The sequence below is a fragment of the Salvia miltiorrhiza genome, chromosome 2 (assembly GCF_028751815.1).
Source record: "Salvia miltiorrhiza cultivar Shanhuang (shh) chromosome 2, IMPLAD_Smil_shh, whole genome shotgun sequence".
Lineage (NCBI taxonomy): Eukaryota > Viridiplantae > Streptophyta > Magnoliopsida > Lamiales > Lamiaceae > Salvia > Salvia miltiorrhiza.
In genome coordinates this window covers 15,700,726-15,724,905 of record NC_080388.1, presented here as the reverse complement: position 1 = coordinate 15,724,905, position 24,180 = coordinate 15,700,726, and the positions used below count along the sequence as shown (strand labels likewise).

General features: G+C 35.6%; 3 protein-coding genes across 10 annotated transcripts; 2 read left to right on the top strand and 1 right to left on the bottom strand.

Annotated features, from left to right (window-relative positions):
• The first annotated feature begins 5,219 nt into the window (after positions 1-5,219).
• LOC131011352 (uncharacterized) lies at positions 5,220-8,238 on the top strand. Its single transcript, XM_057939143.1, has 5 exons — positions 5,220-5,516; positions 5,601-5,735; positions 5,878-5,915; positions 6,031-6,097; positions 7,624-8,238. Exons 1-5 carry the CDS (start codon positions 5,334-5,336, stop codon positions 8,059-8,061), a joined length of 861 nt encoding a protein of 286 aa, XP_057795126.1. The 5' UTR covers positions 5,220-5,333; the 3' UTR covers positions 8,062-8,238.
• A 3,969-nt stretch (positions 8,239-12,207) lies between these two features.
• Positions 12,208-16,063, top strand: LOC131011354 (uncharacterized protein At3g52155, chloroplastic-like). Of its 2 annotated transcripts, XR_009096870.1 has the most exons (6): positions 12,217-12,558; positions 12,751-12,850; positions 12,945-13,124; positions 13,602-13,719; positions 15,508-15,711; positions 15,872-16,063. XR_009096870.1 is itself a non-coding variant. In XM_057939151.1 (5 exons), the coding sequence occupies exons 1-5, from the start codon at positions 12,336-12,338 to the stop codon at positions 15,586-15,588; spliced, it is 702 nt and encodes a 233-aa protein (XP_057795134.1). In that variant the 5' UTR covers positions 12,208-12,335; the 3' UTR covers positions 15,589-16,063. The 2 variants fall into 2 exon arrangements, 1 of the variants encoding a protein (XP_057795134.1); XM_057939151.1 differs by having other exon boundaries at positions 12,208-12,558; positions 15,508-16,063.
• Positions 16,064-16,979: 916 nt separating this feature from the next.
• Positions 16,980-21,124, bottom strand: LOC131011353 (myb family transcription factor PHL7-like). Of its 7 annotated transcripts, none has more exons than XM_057939148.1 (8): positions 20,784-21,124; positions 20,576-20,668; positions 19,750-19,932; positions 19,118-19,194; positions 18,997-19,039; positions 18,812-18,869; positions 18,512-18,581; positions 16,980-17,821 (listed from the first exon to the last, which is right to left on the bottom strand). In XM_057939148.1, exons 3-8 carry the CDS (start codon positions 19,877-19,879, stop codon positions 17,381-17,383), a joined length of 819 nt encoding a protein of 272 aa, XP_057795131.1. In that variant the 5' UTR covers positions 19,880-19,932; positions 20,576-20,668; positions 20,784-21,124; the 3' UTR covers positions 16,980-17,380. The 7 variants fall into 7 exon arrangements, with proteins under 7 accessions (XP_057795131.1, XP_057795130.1, XP_057795129.1 ...); XM_057939147.1 differs by having other exon boundaries at positions 20,576-20,618; positions 20,819-21,124; XM_057939146.1 differs by having other exon boundaries at positions 20,819-21,118.
• Between the last annotated feature and the right edge of the window lie 3,056 nt (positions 21,125-24,180).

The window sequence follows — 24,180 nt, the reverse complement described above, 5'->3', positions numbered from 1 at the left end:
AATAAAAGAAAGCAGTAAAGGTTTTGATTTTAAAAACGTAACTTAAACTTAAACGTAAATTAAACTTAAACTAGGCAATAATTTAAACAACTCGAATTAAACCTAACTTAAGGAATTAAATACTTGTAAATTTAAAGACTTCTAATCTAGGCGTGAAACTAAAGTGCATAATTTAAATTGCATAATTGAAAAGAAAGCATAAACATAAACGAAAAGCATAAACATGATTAAACAAAAATAAATTGAATTTAAATACGAAATACCGTAAAATCCTTGAACGTGTAATTGCTGTCACTCAATCACAATCCAAGAAACTAAACTAAAAACTAAATTGAAATCTAACTTAGAACAATAAAAGCTTGAAACTATGAAAAACTATGAAAGCAAGTAAATTCCTAAGCTTCGGATGCCAACAGATCGCAAAGATGGCGTCTAAAACTAGGGCAAAAGATTCATTCTTACAATGAAAAGTATGGCCCTATTTATAGACTTCAATTCCCTATGGATCACCATGGAAGTTGCCATGCAAAGTAGAATTCTAATGGTAATAGAATCGTGCAAAATAAGGCAACTCTCCAGCTGGATGCGCGCTTCTGGAAAACACTCCTACTCTCGCCAACTTCGCAGCTCTCGCCAGAGGAATGGATGATTTCCCTGACCTCGCCAGAGAAATGGTTTCCGCTCTGGCTCTCGGTTTCTCTGACTGGTGATTCCGCTGGCGCTTATAATTCCTCTGGCATTTCGATTCCTCTGGCGCTTCGATTCCTCTGGCGCTTTCGATTCCTCTGGCGCTTCGATTCCTCTGGCGCTTCGATTCCTCTGGCGCTGCGATTCCTCTGGCGCTTTCGATTCCTCTAGCGCTTCGATTCCTCTGGCGCTGCTTTGGGTTGGTTCCGCTGCTCTGACTCTGGGGCATTTCTCTGGCTTCCCATTTCGCTGCTCTGGCAAGCGGGGTTTCGCTTCTCTGACATGTCAGAGTATGCACAAAAACACTATTCTTAGCCCCAAACTCTCCACAATTTGCACTCTTCATCTTGAAAACCTAAATCTTCTGCAAAACATAAAATACACCATAAAACGCACCAATTTCCAGAAGATTTAACTTAAAATATGCACATGCAAACCCCTAAAATTAGAACAATTAGGCATAAATCAGGTATCAACCCTCATCTCCCCTCTTTCTCTCTCTCTCGTTTGGAAGCAGGCCGGGTGGGCGCCTCCCTCCTCCTCTCTTCTCCTTCTCCGACCGCTGTTCACAACCATCTTCAAAGACCCCAAATCGATCGTCTCCCTCTTGGAATCAAACAAAATCTCAAACAATCGTTCCACCCAATATTCCCTCCGCTCCCCATCTCCCACCGTGGCGCCGCCTCCAAACCCTATATCTCCTATTTCCCACCAACCCTCTCCTTCAATTTCAGGCAGCGACGCCGCCACCACCAACGCAACGTCGCCTCCAACGCGACGTCGCCTCCAAGGGGACCTCCTCTGCCGCCGATGTTGAGCCCTAGTCCATATATGTTCTGTAAATTAAATACTTCAATTTCTCGACTCACATGTCGAATCTGAGCTCAGGGGGTATTAGGGAGGATAGAGATGCCGATTTCATTTTGGGATCTAAATTTGCAGTTGATGATTTATTTCTTGTCGATGAAGAATTGGGGGTATGGTTTTGGGTTCCAAAATTGGGTATGATTTTGGGTTTTGGGGTTCCAGAATTAGGTACGGCGGTGGGGCTAGCTGGGCGCCGGTGGCCGGCATTGGGTGGCGGTCGTTCGCCGCTCTTCCAGGCTGATAGCAGTGGAGAATTTTGATTTTTTTAATGTAACTAAAATAATTGAAATTTTAGAATTTTATAAATTTAAAAATTTAAAAATCAATTTATACTTAAAATAAAAATAAAGAAATTCTCTAAACAACAATCATCAAACACACTAATGATATAGATCAAATACACTTTATTCCCTAAACTACCCTAAACTACCTCACCTTAATCTCCGTGCCCAAATGAAGTGTGTCTTCATTATTGGGACGGAGGGAGTATTAGTTTAAGTTTATCACATCATACTCACAAATTAATATGTATATATATAATACGTTTATATATAGATGTATTTACTTAAACAATTAACTATATGATTGAATATGATTTCAAATTTGACGATGTTGTTTAAAGTTTGAGACGAGATTATTCTCATAACTTAATTATAGTTTCACAAATTCTAGACAAAATGATACTCACAAGTAAGTTATAATCTTCAAGCTCCATACAAGACGATGCTCAAAATTCAGATGTGGTATTTCAAACTCCAAATAATATGATTTTCAAAATTTTGACGTTCAATATGATTATATGGTCTTATTAGGTCCATATGAGATGATACTCAGATGACATATATTTAGTTAAATTATTTCTTATCCGTCAAATTTAAAGAATTTGAACAAACTTAATACTCCATCCGTCCCCCAAACATCTTCCTAAGAGAGGATGGCACGAGTTTTAATAAAAGTTAGTTATTTATTTGATAAGTGGAGAATGTGTCCCACAAAAAGTGAAATTATAATAGTGATAGTTAATGAAAGTGGAGAATGAGTCCCACAAAAAGTGAAATTGTAAGAATAATAATTAGTGAAATTGTTTCCAAAAATAGGTTAGGAAGATGTTTTGGGGACGAACCAAAATAGAAAAAAAAAAAAAAAAAAAAGGAAAATGTTTGAGGGATGAGGATAGTAAATATTATCGATATACGATTAACAGCAGATGCGACACATCAATCGTACATCATATCATACTTTAAATTTATATATTTTTTTCTTGTAAAATCTTCAATCCCACATCAACTTTTTATAAACTTCATCAAATGAATATTTATATAAAAATGTATTTCTATTATCACAACCTACATTTAATTGGCGAAAGTGATTAAGATTAATATTATTTAAATATTGTATTACTTTTTTTTTGAGGAGTTAAATATTGTATTACTAATTTAATTTGATATTACTATTTCATATGCTATAGTAATAAAAATAAGAGTGGATTTTTAAAATGGCCACTTTCATATTGTAAAGATAAAAAATGTCCACTAAAATAAAAAACATAAAAAATGTCCACTGTTACCAAAATACCCTTCACATTAAAAATTAAAAAAATGTCCATTGTACATCAACCCTTTAAAAAATCCCGTAATTCACAACCAGTGTGAATTCACAACCAAAAGTTTTTGGTTGTGAATTCACACCCAGTGTGAATTCACAATCGAATTCACAATCAGAATTTTTTGGTTGCGAATTCACAACCTAAATTTAATTCACAGCCAGAATTTTTTGGTTGTGAATTCACAACCAGTCGAATTCACAACCAAAATTAAATTCACAACCAGATTTATTGGTTGTGAATTCACAACCAGTCGAATTCACAACCAAAATTAAATTCACAACCAGATTTATGTTGGTTGTGAATTCACAATCAGTCGAATTCACAACCAGAATTTATTTTGTTTGTGAATTCAAGTAGTTGTAAATTTAAGTTTTTAAAACTTGAATTCACAATTTAAACTATAATTTATTTTGGTTGTGAATTTATAGATTTGGTTGTAAATTCAAGAATATTAAGTTATGAGTTCATCAAGCTAGTTGTGAATTCAAGAACATTAAGTTGTGAGTTCATCGAGCTAGTTGTGAATTCAAGAACATTAAGTTGTGAATTCATCGAGCTTGTTGTGAATTCATAGATCTAGTTGTGAATTTGAAAACATTAAGTTGTGAATTCAAGAAAATTACGTTGTGAATTCAAGAACATTAAATCTTCAGCGAAGCTCCTAACAGCCAATTCAAGATCTTCTATCATCACAACTGAACATATGCCACTACAATATGTAACGAGATTGCAAAAGATAACAAACAACTCGACATTTCCGAAGCATCAATCCCAAATGCAGAATATATTATATAAATGTTTCATTCTCCAACAAAAAAGTTTGCTTAAGCAACAGCCAACATTAAAGGCTTAAAAAGCTCCCTCAAACATCAACAGATCTAATAACAAACAACAAAAGAAACCATAGACAATCGCACAAGAAGATGTAGAAAAATGTAAAATAAATCAAAATCCCAAAACTCGATCAACAAGCTAAAATTAGAATTAAAGAAGAGGAAACGACATCAATCAACATCAGTGCGAATTGTTGCAGACAAACCTAGGGTTTCCAGGCCGGATAATCTCTGGAAACGAAAGGAAACTTCCAAACTACGACTGAAACAAAGACGTAGAGGGGAGAACGGCGTCGTCTAGCTCTGTCGTTTCGACTTCTCCGCCACTCAGCCCTAGATCGAAAATTGCCGCCTTCAATTTCGATTCCCGGCGTCGGCAGTCACAGACCGCCACTGTCGTCGCTCTCCCTCATCTCTGAACCCCAGCGGTGGCACGGCCACAAGCCGACCTGCCGAATTTGAACCAGCGACGCTGAAGGGGAGGTCGAAGGTGATGTTGACGTTGCCGGAGTTGGCGGCGGCGCTGCCGGTGGTCTGGAAGAGAGTGGTGACGAGCTCCAAAATGTCCAGATCTGTCGATCATTGTCCAGATCTGCCGGTTGTTGTTGGCGAAGCTCTCCAAGTCAGAATCGAGAGAGAGAGATAGAAAGAGGCGCCGCGGTGGTGGTGGCTGTGCGGCGCTGCGGAGATTGAGTGGCGGCGGAGCTGTGGGGGGTGAAGCAGGAGATGGCGGAGGCGACGAGGCGGCTGATTTCCGACGCCGAGAGATAGAGATGGAACAGATCTCGACTCGTCGATCGCTGAGAGGAGGAGCTTGTGGTGGCACGGATTTCCGACGCCGAGAGAGATGGTGGAGGCGGCGGCGGCGACGGATGCTACGAGGGAGAGGTGGTGGCGGTAGTGAGATAGAGAGAGAGTGATGTGAAGGTGAAGAGAGAGAGGAGAGAGGGATAGAAGTGAGTGGATATTTTTTATTATTTTAAAGTGAGGGTTATTTCCGTCTTTTCAACCACAAAGTGGACAATTTTTATCATTTTTATCTTAGTGGACATTTTTTATCTTTACAATATGAAAGTGGACAGTTTTATATATTTGCTCTAAAAATAACATAAAATAATTATAAATAATGACATAAAATAATTCTCATCGAATTTCGTATTTGACTTATATAATATTTCAATCAAATATATCGAGCGTTATCTCGTAATAAAAAGAAAAACAATCCTAGCAATTAATAATCCAGACCAACAAACAACCGCAGCTCCCTCGTTGAATTACTTGAATATGAAAGCGAGCTCGCAAAGAAAAAACTCATACCAAATTCATTCATTCATTCAATTATGATACTCCAATTTCTTAATTTCGGCGGCGCCGGACGCCTCCACTTTCTCAACCTCCGAAACCCCCAAAACGCCCCTTTCTCCACAACAACTCCCATCTCCTGCTCCTCCTCTTCTTCAATCCGTTGTGTCGCCGGCAACGGTTTCCCGGCCCACGACATCGGCGCTATTTTGCACAACAAAGTTGGTCTCCTTCACTTACATCTTGGGTTTTTGTTTTCACTTTTGTTTTTGCAGTTTCCAACGATGTTGTCTTCGCCTCTTCAGGTTCTTGTATCAGCAGTTGCCTCTGCGGCAGTTGGGCAGTTGACCAAACCGTTTGCTTCGACCATTTTATACGGCAAGAAATTTGATTTGAAGACTGTTTTCTCCGCTGGGGGATTCCCTTCTACGCATTCTTCTGTAATTTCACTCTTTATCTTATTTTTATTTGGTTTGGTGATTGATTCAATTCGTAAAGTTTAAGTGGTAGTTGGTTTAATCTTACTGTTTTTATTTCTCTTGTCTCTTTTTTTTATATATAAAAAAAAATCCGGAATTCCAGTCTGTTGTGGCGACGGCAACTTGTCTTGGCATAGAGAGGTGGTTGCAAATTTTTCGTTTTATTATTTTTATTGCTTTTGATTTTGTTTTATTTTCGGTTAATGTTGGGATTTGGATAAGTTGACATTTATTTCTTTTCCTATTTGATTTGCAGGGGATTTGCTGATGCGCTTTTTGGTTTAGCTGTAGTTTATGCTGGTCTTATTATGTATGATGCGCAGGTTTGTTTCCTAAGCCTATTACTTTCTTTGTTAACTGATGCCAAACATGGAGCTAAATGAAATATTGATATTGAACCTTTGTGCCAAATTATACACTAAGCTTGTAGAGGGTGTTTGGAAGAGCTTAATTGAGCTCATAAGCTTAGAGAGAAAAAATCATTGATCGTACATGTTGCAAAATTAAAGCTTAGAGAGAGAAACCGTAGAGGTGGGTTATTTTTGTAAATTGACTGTTGCTTATAAGATTATGAAAAAATAAGTTGGGTTTGAGGTATTTATTTTTTAGGAGCTTATATAAGCTGTTGAAGCTTATTTTCACAATTTATAAGTTGTTTATTTTGCATATACTTTTCAGGAGTTCATAAGTTGTTTTAAAGAGCTTATAAGCTCGGCCAAACATCCTTTTGATCGTACATTGAAATTTTGAAGTGGGGATGTCTAATGGCCATAATGATAGTGTCTTGTGTGTGAATTAGTGACTCACTTTTTCTAAGTAATGGAAAAGAGGACCGAAACATGAATATGGAACATTGTCTTTCTCTATAGAGTAATGTATTCTGTTGTTTGGTTGGCTGAAGATTTTAGGTATAGTCTATAATAGAATAGATGGGCTCTTTTAATTGATGAGGACTCTGTTGGCCTAACGCAACTGTGAATGTGGTCCTACACTCTTTATTTTAGTGCAACTTCTTATCTCTCTGTGTTGGAGTCCTGGATAAGCATAGGTTCCTGTCTGTGTCAACTAGTTTTTCACTCTAGCAACGACATGCTTGTTTAGCGAAATATGCATGTGAAACGCGCACATCCGTATGAGGCCCTTTCGGCTGTCATTAGGGAAATCTGTAGTTTAGATCTTTGTATTCTCCCGTCGTGTGGTCTGTGGATTGTGACTGTCTATGGAAGCAACTATTTAGATGGTAAAAAAACACATGGGGTAATTGCGTCTAAATACACGAACTTTCGTCCAATTCTGATTTTGAACATAAACTAGAAATTCTGCCTCAAAATACACAACTGTTCTGATTTTTCACACGATTGTCAGTTTCTAGCAAATTAATACGTCATGGCTAGCTGAAGTGACAAGTTATAGCGACGTAGAATCCAACTACATGGTTTAGTACATCAGCCGTTTAAGCCATGTAGCATTTCAAGCGTCCACCTTAAAAATAATTTGGTGACAATAGTTTGAAAAATCAGAACAATTGAAAGTTCGTGTATTTAGAGGCAGAACGTTTAGTTTATGTTTAAGATGGGAATTTGGTGAAAGTTCATGCATTGGCAGCTGTTGGTTGCACCGCAAAAGTGAACTGCAACCAATTTTGGCTGTAGAAACAGGGACAAAATAGTTATGACTTCCTTGAGATTATTTAGAAACTTACATGGAAGGTTGTGTATTTTCCTCCTCAAATCTTCGTGAGAAATTTAGCCAAAAAGACTGTAAAATAACTTTTGCACTGCTATCTTATGCAGCAATTTTCATTAATTTGTGAAATTATGCAACTTCAGCTTCATGATTTTAAGTGCAGGGAGTTAGAAGGGAAGTCGGAACTCATGCAAAACTACTGAACAAAGTGATGCCGAGAACCAGATTATATACACCTTCTTCCTCCACAGACGATGCAAACGATGTCGTAAATTCCTATTCCAGAGAATCATCTTCAGACTTAGAGATCACTGATGCAAACGATGTCGTAAATTCCTATTCCAGAGAATCATCTTCAGACTTAGAGATCACTGATCCTGTTCTTTCGGAGGAGTATAGCTCGTTGCAGAAGAGTTCTCTATTGCTCGAGTCTGATAACCGGATGCGTGTAAGATCCTCCAGGGTGGTATCCGACATATGTGCAGGATCGGAAAGTGTAGCATCATCGTTGAAGGAATCCGTCGGCCATACGGAGATTGAAGTTGCCGCCGGAGCCTTCTTAGGTTTGGTGGTGAGCTTAGTAGTGTGCCCCTGCTTATAGTACAACAGGATATTAGAAATTCATCTCTTGTCACCTAACATTTGGAGTACTTATTAGATTAATCTTATACCATACATATGCTACATTGATCTCTCAATAAAATGCATTGCTCTCAATGCATTTTATACCATACATATGCTACATTGATCTCTCAATAAAATGCATTGCTCTTTCTAATTGTATGAGTCTAACTACAATATTATTTTCTAGTGATTACTTCTCTTAACATCCCAGTGTCTTTGATGATACATGGAAATCGATATATTTCGGAAATCTGCCAAATAAATCACAATAACGACACATTTTGCAATTTCAACATTGTTATATAAGTTTACAATTCCAACCACCTTGTATTCTTGACTACCTCTGTTGGAGATCTTTTTCGGCGACGGTTGCCAAAGCAGCCATTATTTTCTAATATTTGGAGTGGTTGCTTGACCCCCACTATGCCCTCTTTCTTAGTTTCTTTTGGCATCTTTTTGTTTATATCGTCTCCTCGTTGATACTCATCTCAAGTTTCGTTGTATTTCTCTTATTTCCATGTGTCTGTGTTGCGTGTCTCCTTATATTGAATCTCTCTTGCATGCATCTATCACTGTGTGGACCCGTTTTTGCTCTTAGTTTCCTTTTGCACACTCACCTATTCACACGAGCACTGATGTTACATTAGGTCATTGGAGACGTGATTTTCCCAGAGCACCGAAGCAGCATATTTTGTTTCTTGTCCCTTGCCTTATTATGTGATTTATTTGGACGGAGAAGAATAGCGCACAAGCATAGGGTTGTTCCTTTCCATGCTTCTCACGTGATTTAGCAAGTTGTTGATCATCTCTGCTTCCTAGCTGCGGTAGGAAAGCTCATTGTGGTTTATTGGCATGGATGTTCACCTCAGGTGGATATCATGTCGACATCTCCTCTCGTGATGCGGGTGTTGCGTTCCACGATGGTTCGTTGGCATCCTCCTAATGCTCCTTAGGTGAAGCTGAACACATATAGCTCTTTTGATGCTGAGACATAACGAGCAGTGGGTGGTGGTATTGTTTGAGATCATTTTGGAGCTACCCTCACAACCTTCTACACACTACTTTTTGTCACGTCTAGCTTTGTGTCAGAGTTCTCGGCGCTTCATTAGGGCCTTTTGTTGGCTATAGATTTTTCTACTGATATCTGAGGTTGAGATGAATGTTGCTGCAATTATTACTCCCATATCTATAAGGCAACATGGTTCGGAAAGTGTGCAACATATTATCACCTAGATCTAATCCATTCTTCGGGATTTGCAAGTCCAATTGACCCACATTCATAGAGACGCAAACCGCCCATCTAAATTTGTGGCTAGTAGGGACATCTAACATAGCTTATTGTCTATGATCAAGTTTACAACTTCTTGTTATTTTTTGGCTCTCGTTAAAATTGACCAACTTGATTATCCTAACTTTCAGTTTCGTTTTCATGATGTTAGTTAGATTGCTTTTGGCATGTTGGTTGATTAGTTGGTTTCCTTTTTATGAACGTAGTCACTTTTGGACAAAATCTATGTTTAGTTTTAGGTGCCTTGTTTTTGTTTTGTCATGTTTCATTTCTTCGAGCGTTGTCACTTTTGGATATAGTCATGTATAAATTACTGATTGTTCTGAAATAAATATATATATATAAAAAAATTGAATCGAATTGAATTATTTCAAAAAATACGAAAAACTAAATTATGTTTTATTGTCATTTATGAATTTTATTTTAGCTATAATTTATCATTTTCTTTTTCATCAAATTAAGGTTAGAATATTGTAATTAAAATTATAATTAAATATACTTAATAATTTGAATTTTAGTTTTGTTCAATTTTGAAATATCAATCGAAATAGATCAGAAAAATCAATTTTTTTTTAAAAAAAATAAAATATAATCTAAATCCAATATTTTAACTTGATTTGATTTGATTCGATTAAATACAATTAATCGAATTTTGAATGTTTTGCTCACGCTACTACCATTCATTTGAATTGGCAAAATAAGCCCTAGCCCTATCCAAGGGACTAACCTGATTTTGAGTCGGCTGAGGTTAGGTCTATCCAAAATGATCGAATGCCTAACCCAAACATTTTGCTAGGCAAATTGCGTTTCAGACATGGTTGGGTTTTAATATTTTTTTGAGTAGTTTTATTACATAGCCCTCATTTTATTCTCTAGAGCTCTCATATTTAAATCTTTATATATATAAAAAGCAAAGTATATGTAAATAAGTTCAATTAGAAGGATATAATTGGAATTGGAAAAAATAGTAGTTAAAAAATAAAAATAAAAAAAATTGCCAACAACTAAGCATAATTAGAAACCGTCAAATTCCGTCAAATTCGATTTAAAAAAAAAAGTAACCGTCAAATTAAATTAATCTTTTATTTTTTATCTTTTTTTATTTTATAGATAGAATACATATTTTTAAAAATTTCAAGCAATTATGTATTAGATAAAATATATAATGTGCATCTTGAATGAAAGCTCACGAAATGACCTTTAATTTGATATATAATATGTGAAAAATAGATTTAAAATAAGCAAGTTATAATAATTTAATTAAAATGATAATACATAATATATATACATACACACACACATATATATATATATATATATATATATATATATATATATATATATATATATAGGGAGAGGTTCAAATAAGAACCACTAAATAAAATTAGAACGAAGAACCATTTTAAGCCATTCGATCATCAAGATCTACGGTGGATGCATCATCTTGGTTAATGAATGCAGATCCTGGGTTCGAATCCTGAAGGGAACAAAAATTTTATTATTTTCGGATGCATTAAATTTAATAGCGAATGCATTAATTTACATAGCAGATGCATTGATTTTAATGGTTCTTATGTTCTCACGATAAGTGTGGTTCTCATTATAACTGCACCTTATATATATATATATATAACTTGAAATTAGAATACCGCATTTGAGTTTTATAAAATTATGCATTTTTCTTTAATTTATAACAAAAATTATTAATAGCATATTATGTAATTATCATAAAATGATAATATATTATATATTATAATTTATTTTAGGGAACACTAATGCAATAATCTTATGTAATTAATTGAATACTAAATAAATTTTAAAAGTATAAATTATAATTAGAGGTACACGAACTTTCTCAATTTCTTATCAATTAATTCTTCAAACTCTATATTTAAAAATGTATGTACATGTACTTTCAAGATAAAATATTTATTGTCTCCAAGGGGACATCAAGCGGTGTGACCTCCTATCTGTGAACAGTGAGGTCTCAGGTTCATACTTTACTGCTCCCCCTCCCCAGTTCCCCCAAGTCAATATATATATATATATATATATATATATATATATATACATTTACTAATGTATGTTATTTCAAAAATTCAGATGTTATTTTAGTTTTATTTGTTATTTCTTTCTTTATTATATAAAATGCAGACCTTATTTTTAATCAAATATTATATTTTTGCATAAATTACATTGATTATATTAAACTATTAGATCAATTTACAAATAATAAATTTGATATTAAAATTAATTTTTTTACGTTATAATTATGATCTCTACGCCCACAAAAATAGCCTATTTTTGTCATTTAAGAACGTTCACAAAAATTAGTCTCATTATAAATTTGGAAAGTTTGCATCAGGTGATGGATTTGATGAATCTTTTTCTTTACTCACAATATAATTAATTATAATTATTTACACTTCTTTTTAAATATGATCATTTATTCATTCACAATACACTAACAATTTTTATTAAAATTTGTATCATCTCTTTCTATGACTATTTTTTGTGGAAGAAGAAAATATAAATATATAAACAATTTATGCAAATCTAAGATGACAATCACCGCGCATAGCGCGGGAGATACACTAGTATAGAATAAAGTACAAAATAAATTTTTAATTATTATTTTATATAATGACTGTAAAGAATAAAAATAGAGGCTACGATTAGAATCACCCTAATAGATTCTTTTGGACAACCCATCCCAGCTGGATATTTAAAAAAAGCCCGATGACTTGGGCTGGATCACCCGACCCGATCCGATCCGTAGATTACCGGTTATCATTGGGGTAGTTAACTTTTTATCTGAAGACGTTAGTTATGGAAACCCGCTTTTCGAAATCGTGTCGAAATTTCAATACGCAGAGCAGCGGAAACGAACAAACTGCCGAAAGACATCTGACAACAAATATCTTTCAGCGCAAAAAATTTCAATTGTGTATTTGAAAACCGCCATGATTGCTGCCGCGCTGCAACCCGTCTCAGCAGCCCCTGAATATCTGTGCTTCGCTAAGACCCGGAGTAGAAGAAAACCCTTGGTTGCTCTCCGGAATTCGCTGGTAATCGATACGGCGGCGGACGAGCAGGCCTCAGCCGAAACACCGCCGGAATCTGTCTCCCGCCGCCTTATACTGCTCCGCCACGCCAGGAGTTCCTGGGAAGACCGGTCTCTCAGAGGTACTCATTTTCCTGAGCCTGCAAGCTAGCAATTTTGGAAAAATGTGAAATAAAATCAATGTGTTGATAATGTGGCAGTGATGGTCATTTGCACTGATTTATCAGCTATTTTGACGATATTAGAGTAGAAGAATTGCTGAAATATTTTGCTTTGGAAGAATATGTAAATGTTGTTTCGGCTTATTTGAACAGATCATGATCGACCTTTGAGTAAATTGGGACGAGCTGATGCTGTCAAATTAGGTCAGAAACTTGAGCAGTTGGGTTGGATTCCTCAACTTGTACTATCCAGGTGGGAGATGCCTCTTAATTTTGGTAAACTAAATTGGTAGACTAAATTGAATCCATGAATTTAATTTGTATTTAGTTGTGTGCATTGTCTGTAGTGATGCAAAGAGAACACGGGAAACGTTGAAAATTATTCAGGAGCACGTGCGTGCTTTCTTGGAAGCCGAGGTACATTTTGTTTCGAGCTTTTACTCCGTTGCAGCCATGGATGGGCAAACAGCAGAGCACCTTCAACGTACCATATGTAAATACTCAAGAAATGAGATTCTTACAGTAATGTGAGTCTGCTGATTCTAGATGACCCTTTCGCATTTCATGTATTGGTAAATTTAGGGGAAGTATAGTGCTTCTTAGATGTTTGGAAGATCTTTGTGTCCTGAAATGTAGTAAAGTTTAAGTTACTACCAACTAAATTATGTTTATGTGTGATGGTGAAATTTTAATAAAGAGAACCTTAGTTGGTCTATATAACAGCTTTGACTTTCTGTGTCCTACTGGCACTTCCGTGTATGGTAACCATGAATGAATTTATGAGTAAGATACACACACATATATGTAAGCATGATTGTATGTATGCTTTTAGTTGGGCTTAAGAGCCAGGGGGTCCGAGGTAGTAAAAATAGTTAAAATGGATTTTTTAATACTCTTAAGTCTTAAGAACCTATGCCTTTATCTTCTCCTCTAATATCCTTTGCAAGAAAATGACATCACATGGAAATGTTTTTTGTGTATCAGACCTTTTACTAATTATGCAGGTGTATGGGCCATAACAGAGGATGGGAGGAGGCAGCTTCGATGTTCTCTGGTGCCTCCATAGAACTGAAGACTTGCAATGCTGCTTTGCTTGAAGCAACTGGGAACTCATGGGAAGAGGTCCTACATAATCTCTATGTTGTAGCTTGTAGTTTGAATACTTCAGTTCTTTGCAGTTTTGACATAGTGAGTCACTAAAATATGTTTTGAAGCCACCATTTTTTTTTTGTCTCACATTGACTTGGTAAATGATCTTGCTTCTGTATATAAGTTTGGAGTACCCTCTCCCCTTATAAGGCCTTTTAAGGGGATGAGGGGCCCAATTCTAATTTGGTATCAGAGTTGAAGACACCCTTTATGTTCCACATTGATGTATGTAACATTGGAGTACCCTCTTCCTTTTAAGGTCTTTTAAGGGGATGATGGGCCCAATTCTAATAATATGTTTGATATATTAATTTATTCTAGAATATGTTAATAATGGAGATTCACATTTTTTTTTTGATCAGTAAAGTAAAAATTTTATTAAAAGAAAAGGGATCAAGGCATCAGGAATGCCAATCAAAACAACAAAACAAGTTTGAAGTCTTTGGAACACCAATAATGGAGATTCACATATGTTATGTTAATAATGTAGATTCACATATGTTATGTTAATAATGTAGATTCACAGATGGCACTTATGCTGGAAAAGTAAATCTACATTATTTTTTTCTTTTAACATTTATTTTAATGAAAACAGTATTGACTTTCAGTTGAATATCAATTTAGGCAGACAACTGCTCTTTGAATCTCCAGTAAATTTTGTTAATTAAACCACATGAAGGTGTTAAAGCAGGAAGCTGTAATGCCTCTTTTCTTTGCATGCTTAGACAAAGGACATCTCAGATGGTTTTGAATTGTATGCATAAGCTCTCTCATCTTTTTATCATTGCAAACACAGAAGCATGCTTTCTCATGATTTGTTAGATTCTGAGGAATTTATTCACTACTACATTTAATGGATCCAATTCTTTCTTCCCCTCTACATAAATCACTAAAGTTTAACAGATAACTTTCTCTGGACCGCCTGGTCACAGTGTTACTTGGTTTGGCGCATCACTGGTTTCATGGATTGACATGTTGCCAGATATTGATGCCTGAGATCCTTTGCTTTGTGTAAAGGGAGTGATACAAAATAAGATTAGATGCTGGGGCAGTCACCTTTAGAAATCATTCGGCTGTCATTTTACTTTATGTGAAATCGTTCTTATCCCTTTTGTCAACTGAAGAAAATCCATTATGTGGTGCTTGCTGAGTAACATGAAGCTCTGTTAATAGCTTAGAGAAACTGGTTCCTATGTGCAGGAGTTAAAGGCTTCATTCTGTAACTATTCTCGGAGATGCTTTTCAAACTTCAGTTCATATCACTTACGTCTAGAGGGAAAATCTGTCTTTCATTTAATTTTCTTAAATTTATCAATGTCATATTCAGGAAACTGTTAAGACCTCCTCAAAACAAAAGGCACTGAGGCATTTCTTTTCTGATAATAGTTTTGGTGTTTTTTGATAGGATCTGTCCTCCCTTGTTTTTTTTTTTTCTTACCGTGTCTGCAAGAAAGGACATCTTGCAACTTGATGTGCCTATTTTATACAATTTCGATTTTATTTGGGCATGTGTGCTTGAGTGAGTGGGTGAGAAAGAGAGAGTTACGATGGTCTTTAATCTCATATAGGAATGTTGTAGAGCTGAAATGCTGAATAACAATGTTGATCTAGGAGTAGTAACCCTTCACTGGTACGTCTAACTTTTAATGGTTGCTAGTTGAAGTTGGCAGCAACTATTGCCTTCCTCTTCATATCTGTTCAAACTTGGTGGACTCTCTCTCGTGCATCGGTAGCTAATGTCATTTTTGTTTCAAATTCCAGGCATTTTCTTTAGCAGGATTTGGTGGTTGGAAACTGCATGCTGTCATAAAGCCCGAGTCTGATCTCCTAGGTGTTGTTTAACGCCAAATTATCGTCCCAGCTGTCAGTGAACTTGCTCCGCTTCTTCTACACTTGAGATCTGACACGATCGTGTCAATAGAGGAGTTATGGGAATAAGTTGTCCATGTGGCTGTATCTTCCGAGGTAGTTCTACGAGTTTTCCTACTTGTTGTCACCTCACTGTAGTCCTATGCTTTGATTGCTGGAAATACGAGTGCTCATGAGCTATGCTTATTCAACTAGCGAAAGTTCATTTTTTGGATGAACGTACATATTGAGGAAAGGCATCTTTTGTACATTTTAGGACTATTCAGAGCATCCAGCCATCTGTGAGGAAATATGTTGCTATTACATTCCAATGGAGTTCTCTTCATGAAGATGTTTTATCTTCTGCATATGTTATTATCGCCACTTCATTTGTATTGATAGCTAAAATGCTAAAACTACTGTACAATCGGATTAATAAAAAAGCTTTGCTATATTATTTTGACTTGTATTCTAACCTCGTTTCATAGGTTTCTGCTTCTTGATTATGCATTTTAGGGCTAATTGTGTCTACGTACATGAATTTCAATTATTTTAGTTTTGAATATAAATTAAAAAATTTGCCTCCAAATATACTCTTTTAATTATTTTAGTTAGATGTCTATGTCACTTCAGCTAGTTACGATATTAATTTGTTGGAAATTGACGAGTGTATGAAAAATGAAAATAAAAGTAAAATTAGATAGAAGTTTGTGTATTTAGACTTAATTAGTCCTTGCATATTATGCTTGAAGTTGGCACATCTATATGTCTCGGTCCCATTTCAAAAAATGTGAATTCATAAAGGCTATATGCATCTGGCACTTGGAATATTATCTAAACTCGACTATTAAGAACTGTTTTAGCACAATATTAAGGAATGATGTCCATATTACCCCAATCAAATGGATAATGACGATTTATCCTGATGGCATCTTCCATACCAGATTCAAAATAACATCATTTCGTCCACATGAAATGCTATTCATATTTGTCTATCCCATGTCGAAAATTGTTTTTGAGATAAAATTTAATGGTTAAATATAGTTTGCTCGTCAGCATTTTAAAAAAAATATGATACTTCCTCCCACTAAAAAGTATGCCCCAATTTCGTTTTTTGATGTCTTCAAAAAGTTTGTCCAAATTTACATACTCTAATTTTTGTATATAAATGCATCAACTTTGCAATTATAAACTTCACTCGTAACAATATCCACTACTATTCATCACTCGTAACAATATCCAAAAAGTGGCAACAATATTTTTTTTTTGACGGAGAGAATATAAAGCATATTTATCGAGCCTGAAATTTGGATCATCAATTCACCAGGCTAAAATTAACACCGACATTCATGATTTGACTAACTAATACTTGGTGCATTTCAACCTGATTCTTTCGACACCTAACCAACTTAGGTTCGAGGATAAAATAGCTTTATGTAAAAGGAAAGACAAGATTCGAGAATCTGAACATCAAGAACAGCCATGGCACTCAATCACCTGCGTGATAGAAGAGGTTATTTAGCTGAAAGAATAGTTAATCTTCCAGAATTCACCTGCTCAGAATCTAAGCTTCTAAACCTAAATACTCCTTCCATTAAACCTATATACGCGTTTCAGAAGTTCCTCGACCTAATGCAAACACGCGTTTCAGAAACTAGACAGAATAAGCATAGATCAGAATGGATTAATCGTCGCTATTGGTGACCCTCTTTAACTGGTTTTTGCCTGCAATGGATAACCCTGATTGATGATAAGACTATTCTCTTCCCAATAAATCAGAATCTGGCTACTGATAAGGAGGGCTCGAGCTCGACTCCAGTACTGAGTGGCTCAGAACCATTTCTGGTGTAGTGCATGCAACGTCAGTGCTCCCGCGCTGCTTTTTCTCCGGTCTCTCATTTGGGCTGAGAAGTGGTGACGACACATGACAATCAGAATCAGGTGATTGTGGGTCGTTGTGAGAGGAGAAAGACTCATCAAACGAAATGCTCTTGGCTGGATTACGTTCTTTGGCAAGCTTGTCGGCAAAAGGGGGCTCAGACGTTGCAGCAGGGGTCCCTGGGTCAGTTTTGTTCTCAGATTCGGGGCAAATTCCCTCTGCTTCAGGTACAAAAACACCTGAGACGGGTGCTTCTGGAAGAGCTCCACTTAGGCGTTGTTGTTCTTCGATAATCTTTTTCAAATACTTTCCTTGGGCTTCTATCCGCAACTGCAGCTGCCTCTGCACCTGTAACGTTCTCTAATAGTCTTAAAATATCGAAGACAACAAAAGAAACAAGCATCTTGTAAAAAAAATTCATTCACTCTCCCTCCCCTCCAAATTAGTGAAATAACAATACCATGCATCTTAGTTCATTAGCTAAGCAGACTTCTGGTCCCACTATATTTTTTTGGGGTAATTGCACCTAAGTACACGAACTTTCACCAAATTCTAGTTTTGGACATGAACTGAAAATTTTGCTTCCAAATACGCGACCTTTCAATTGTTTCGACTTTTCACATGATTGTCAATTGCCCACAAATTATTGTATAGGTGGACACATAAAATGTATACATGGCTTAAACGACCGATGTACTAAATGACGTAGTTGGATGTCTATGCCACTTCAACTAGCCACGATGGCATTAATTCGTCGGAAATTGACAACCGTGTGAAAAATCTATTCAATCGAAAGTTCATGTATTTGGAGGCAGAATTTTTAGTTCATGTGCACAATTAGAATTTGATAAAATTTCGTGTATATAGGCACAATTAAGCCTATTCTCTTCTCTTTCAAGTTTCACACTATTTTCCACAATTAAGAAGATTAATGTGTACAAGACCAATTAAACTGTAGAAGACAGTTCAACAGCATGATGTACATACCATCTATAAGGAGCATATAGAAAAAAATTATGAAAAAATAACAAAGTGTACCTCCAATTGCTCATGCAATCGCTTTTGAACCTCCATTTGCAGCTTCAGTGCTTCAGTTATTTGCATTCCTCTGTAAAGACAAAATAAAATTCCTTTAGTAAAATGTCATGATATATTCACCATTAACACATAGAATTTAAGCTTAAAGAAGATACATCAATAAGAATAAAGGAGACTACATCAAAGAATGAATTATATATGGAAAGATCAGAAAAGGTAAAAAGGACAACACACAAAGAGTTGCCAAGTTATTGTGATGAGAAACTATAAAAATGCTGAAATTGGTTGTGATACACTTACGATGAACTATCCAAACCAGAAAACATGTCTCCAGATTCTTTCTTTTCAGCCTTTGTCCCTTCGAAATCATTGCATAAATGAGTAAATAAATCAATCGATAACAACAATAATTTTCTGCAAAAAAGTCCAACGTATTATAATTACTATCTGCACATCCAAAGAAAAACAGTCAAGAAAATACCTACCATCAGAGGAAGAATCTGGAAGATAGTTGGCAAGTCGGTATTTCTGTGGTAGATTTTAGATTAGTGCAACACACAAGACTGATAAAAAACACTAGAAAAGGATCTCTGATGGTGTGCATACCTGTAAGTGGCTTTTTACATGGTAAATTGTTAGCCCTTGAACCCCCATAACTCTAAGAACGCCTTTGGGAGTAGCCCCTGAAAGCAGTAATAAAATATCAGAAGACGATTTCATCCAAACGGCTACAAGGATGCAGGCTCTCCATATAAGCTATTCCTTAAAAAAAAAAAAAAGATGTTCGATTTCTTAACAATGAGAAGCCAATAATAACTGTTTACATCTATTTTACCATGCTACCAGAGTGGGGGAAACGAAGCAAAATATATTAGTCTCAGCTATCAGGCACAATACTTACAGTTACGATAGCAATGATAACAAAATACATTTCGGAGTGTGAGAAATACACTTATATATCTGGCTAGTGAAAGTTACACAGTAGTGTGATTCCTTACAACATATCGAGATGTATTGGAACTCTCCTATCTTCCCCCTCGACTATTACACGCCAAAATAAAATTTCTCCAGATTGATGGGACAAAGTAGCTTCAGCTAAGCTAGTAACAATTTTGTTTCTTCCATTCTTTTTTTATTGGGTTACTCATCTGTTAATCTTTTCCTTTTTTTACTAATCCATACTTTACTATTTCATTCCAACAGTAACTGCAAATGTGGCCAGATCCAAAAACACTTACTATCTGGTCCACCAAGTTGTGCTACAGCATCAACAAATTGCTCATGAAGCTCATGGGTCCAACGAAGCCGATGCTTCGATGCTAAATTGGCATTGCTGGTCACATTGTTACCTCCACCCATGGAATCCATCGAGCTGGTACTGCAATCTAACAGCTGATTTTGTACTACTGTATCCCTGCGAGCTAAGTTTGATGAAATAAAACTTTATTAAAACGAAAGACAGGCACCTAAACCAACGGTAGAGGATGACACATCAATTTTTCAAGTACCGAGGCTCATTAAAACCTCACATGGCAAAAACGCTTTGGGAAAACACCGAAGGAGGAAAAAGAGTACTCGTCTATTACAATGGACGAGAAACAAAACAAGAGAATCCAACTTTGGACCGGTTAACACCTACATATATTTTTGTATGAGTGGAAGAAACCTGAGAGCTGAGTGAGCTAGGAACAAACTTCATTAATCTGTGGCAGAAACAGAAATGCCTATTAAACAATAGGAGCCAATAAATTCTGAAATTCACAGGAATTTACTGATTAGCCACACACTAAAGATACAAAAATCCTAATTCGTAGCTCAAATTTTAAAACATGTGCTAAAATTACTTTGAACTATTGCTATGCCATTAACATGTTTCATTTTCTTTCCTCTAAAAATAAAAATAAAACATGTTTCATTTTCTTCCTTACGAGTGTGCTATATACAAATACAAGAGAATCATAAACTTCAATAAATGTAAAGTATAGATTAAAGAGACAAGATGAATATTGAACAAATTGTTGTAATTAACAATAATTAACAGTAAAATGGTACAACGATGCGCACCTAATATCAAAATGAAAAAAGCATAGCTTCACCGTTGCCACTCCTACAGAAAGTTAACCAGAATTCAGCATATAGAAATCAGAAATCAGCATTCTGCAAAAAAAAAAATAAAAAAAATAATAATAATAATAATATCAAGAGTTGACCAACAACTCGGAACCCACAAAAAAAAAAAAAAGTTCCAAAACAATCGGGCTTAAGTTTTCACATGATAAATTTGAGAACTTGCAAGAGAATTCTCACACAGATCTGCAGAATCCCACGGCGCAACCCTTTAACAACAACGATTCAGTGGGTTGGGGAATTCAAAATACCCCGAGTTTACAAAAGGAAAAGAAAATGATACAAAATTGAGGTATTGGTATGCAAAAAAGATGATTAGCGAGATGAATTCAGAGATTGGGCAAATGAAGGAAGACAGAAAATAAAGCAGTAATGAGCCAAGAGAGGAAGTGGCTGACTATGGCTCTGAAACCCCGAAAATTTTTGTTTTTGGTTTTTCTTTGGAAGTTTGATTTGATTGGAGGAGTACTGTGTTTGCCTGTTTATGCCGAATAATTTATTTCTTCTTCTGTTTTCTAGTATTACGTTTCTTTTTCAAATTTTTCTTTTTGGAATATTATCTGTCGGTTATTTTTATGGAATGAAAAAAGAGTTCCATTATTATACATAATGAATTATTGAGATTAAATAAGAAGTGATTTTTTTAATAAATAAAAGGATATTTATTTTGAAGGATTAGTCTTTTTTTTAGAGGAAACTTTGAAGGATTAGTCTTGATAAATTAAAATAGTACAATTAATCTCTTATTTATTTTAATGAATTGAAACATTGAAAAAATCTCACTCGAAGATAAAAATACTTAATCATGAAAAGTAAACGTTCTAAATATAAGGATAAATGTTAAGAAAAATGTGTGAGGCTATGTCCTAAATAGTAAACTGACATACTTTCACGGATATTAAAAATGATAAAAATGACATACTTTTAACAAACAGATTAAATACCATATATAGATAGTAATTACATATGTAAATACAACAAATTTTTAAATCTATTAACTTAATTATGTAATAATGAAATTCTAAAAAATTTAAAAGCTATTTGCACACCTACCTACATATTATTATTATTATTATTATTATTATTATTATTATTATTATTATTATTATTATTATGGTTAATTGCCGCTAAATCCATATACTTTTTTTGGGGGGTTTTTTCCATGACCAGAAAATTTTACTTCAAAATACATGAATTGGAAAATTATGGGGAATTTCCCCCGCATTCAATTTCCGGCCACCGCCGAAATGATGCGGATCGAACGTGTCGAAATTTAGTCCAGTTTTAAAACATTACATGGACGCCACATAAGATCAATTTTTCAATTGTGCAATAATCTTAAAAAATGAAAACCCTAATTTTAGAAATAGAATTTCTCCTCTGCCCTATTTTCCATTTGTGCTCTCGATACTCTCTGCCTTCTCTCTCACAGTGACGAGTCTTCGTCAGTGTTGAAATCTTGATTTTGACCATTGACTAGGAATATTGTATTGTGTAGGGAGTGGGTAAAGGTAAATAGTGTAAGTATTAAGAGTATTGATGGTCCCTCAATCTATTCCCTCTCTCTTGGTCCTAGTTGGAGGGATGGCAAACAGGTAGGGCCCAAGCTCAATTCTTTAATACTATGGTTGTTTGGTGAAGATTGTGATGTATTGGTTTTTTTTTTTTTTTTTTTTTTTTTTTTTTTTTTTTTGCAGCCAAAGCTTCGACCTCTTCCTCTACTGTAGAGGTCGTTTTGAAGAATTGGATAGGGGTAAAGATGGAGTTGATTGCTACGTTGGAGGATACGCAGTTGGGAGGTATGGTCCAGATGTAGATTTATTTGGTTATTTCGACCTTAAAGAAGAAGTTGATAAATTAGGTATAAAAAACTTGAATGGGTTGTGGTTTGCTAGACTTAAGGAAAGTTCGAAGGAGTCTATTGTAGATGATAAGGGAGTCATGTCTATGTTGAGCGATATTAGTGATGAATATAGGCATGTTCATGTGTTCATTGAGGGTGGGGATATTTCGGGTGTAAGTGAGGCAGACCGTGAGTATGAAAATGTGACAAGGGAGGTTGAGGAAAATAGTGGGGACCCTGATGAGATATTCATAGACAATTACTTTGTAAAAGAGAGTGATGATGAGGATTATGTACCTTTGAGAAGTGAATCAACTGATGTTAGTTTAGAATATTCAAATTCAGAGGATGAGGAGTTAGAAAATAGCTTGAGGAAGTTAAGGGAGAAACTAGTCTTTGATCACATAGAAGATTCAGAGGGTGATTTCAATGACTTAGATCATAGTGGCAATATGTCAAAGTATGAATCATCTATGGTTATGTAAATTCTGATGAGAGTGATCCAGAGGGTGAAACCATTAGGTCTAAGACTAATAATCATGTTTATGATCCAAATTGCGACCATAAGACCTTAGAATTTCAGTTAGGTTTGAGGTTTGAGAGTGGTTGGAAATGTAGAAATGCTCTTAGGACTTGGGCTATAGAGAATGGAAGACACATTAGGTTTAAGAGAGTTTCTTCAGAACTGTGTGAAGCTTACTATAAAGCTCCATGTAAATGGAGGATTTATAGTTCAATTGTGGGAGCTACTAAAACCTTTATGATTAAAACAGTGGGTGAAAATCATACTTGTACTAGAGATATGAACAACAAACTATTGGGTTCTAAGTAGATTGCTTGTAGGTATCTTAATGTGTTTAGATTGAGGCCTAACATTACAATACAAGAATTGAAGGATGATCTTTGGGAGAGATTTAGCACTCGGGTTTGGGTAGATAGATTGTATAAGGCAAGGGCAATAGCAAGAGAGATGGTGAAGGGTACAACTGAAGAGCATTATGGAATGCTCAGGAGATACCAAGCTGAACTAAGAAGGGTGGATAAGGATGGTAGATATGAGTGGCTTCTGGGAGCAAAACATGTGTTTAGGAGCTTGTACATTGGACTTTTTCCTCTGATAGGTGGTTTTAAAGGGGGTTGCAGACCACTTATTGGTCTTGATGGATGTCATTTGAAGACATATTTATGAGGGATATTAATTGGTTGCAGTTGGCAAGGATGAGAACAACTAAATGTTCCCCATTGCTTGGGCCACTGTAGAGATTGAAAACGAAGAGTGTTGGACTTAGTTTCTGAAATGTTTACTTTATGATCTGGACATATAAGATGGACAAGGGTGGACCTTTATATCTGACCAACAGAAGGTTAGTGATTTAGTGTGTGTGTGTGTGTGTTGATTCACTTAATTGCTTTTGTAATAACATATCTCAATATGCACTTGTTTTTGCACAGGGTTTGGAAAGTGCAGTTTGCAATTTGGCTCCTCTTGCAGATCATAGAAATTGTGCAAGACACATTTATATGAACTGGAAGAAGTATCATAAAGGGTCAAGCTTGAAGAACATATTCTGGAGGGAAATTAGCCAAAGTCCATCTTTTTTTTTATTAAGTTAGAAATTATGGAATTATGACAGTGTGATCTTGATGAGGAGCTAAAACTGATGTGTTTTGCTAAGTAAACTGATACTTGAAACCAGAT

What these genes read in the sequence shown, in the direction of transcription:
- LOC131011352 (XM_057939143.1), top strand. Translation starts at nt 5,334, where the DNA reads ATGATACTCCAATTTCTTAATTTCGGCGGCGCCGGACGCCTCCACTTT. An exon ending in GCGCTATTTTGCACAACAAA is followed by an intron (nt 5,517 to 5,600) that starts GTTGGTCTCCTT and finishes TCGCCTCTTCAG; the next exon opens with GTTCTTGTATCAGCAGTTGC. An exon ending in ACTTGTCTTGGCATAGAGAG is followed by an intron (nt 5,916 to 6,030) that starts GTGGTTGCAAAT and finishes TTTGATTTGCAG; the next exon opens with GGGATTTGCTGATGCGCTTT.
- LOC131011354 (XM_057939151.1), top strand. Translation starts at nt 12,336, where the DNA reads ATGATTGCTGCCGCGCTGCAACCCGTCTCAGCAGCCCCTGAATATCTG. An exon ending in CCTCAACTTGTACTATCCAG is followed by an intron (nt 12,851 to 12,944) that starts GTGGGAGATGCC and finishes CATTGTCTGTAG; the next exon opens with TGATGCAAAGAGAACACGGG. An exon ending in CTGGGAACTCATGGGAAGAG is followed by an intron (nt 13,720 to 15,507) that starts GTCCTACATAAT and finishes TTCAAATTCCAG; the next exon opens with GCATTTTCTTTAGCAGGATT.
- LOC131011353 (XM_057939148.1), bottom strand. Translation starts at nt 19,879, where the DNA reads ATGGATTCCATGGGTGGAGGTAACAATGTGACCAGCAATGCCAATTTA. An exon ending in ATGTAAAAAGCCACTTACAG is followed by an intron (nt 19,040 to 19,117) that starts GTATGCACACCA and finishes AATCTACCACAG; the next exon opens with AAATACCGACTTGCCAACTA. An exon ending in GATTGCATGAGCAATTGGAG is followed by an intron (nt 17,822 to 18,511) that starts GTACACTTTGTT and finishes AGAACGTTACAG; the next exon opens with GTGCAGAGGCAGCTGCAGTT.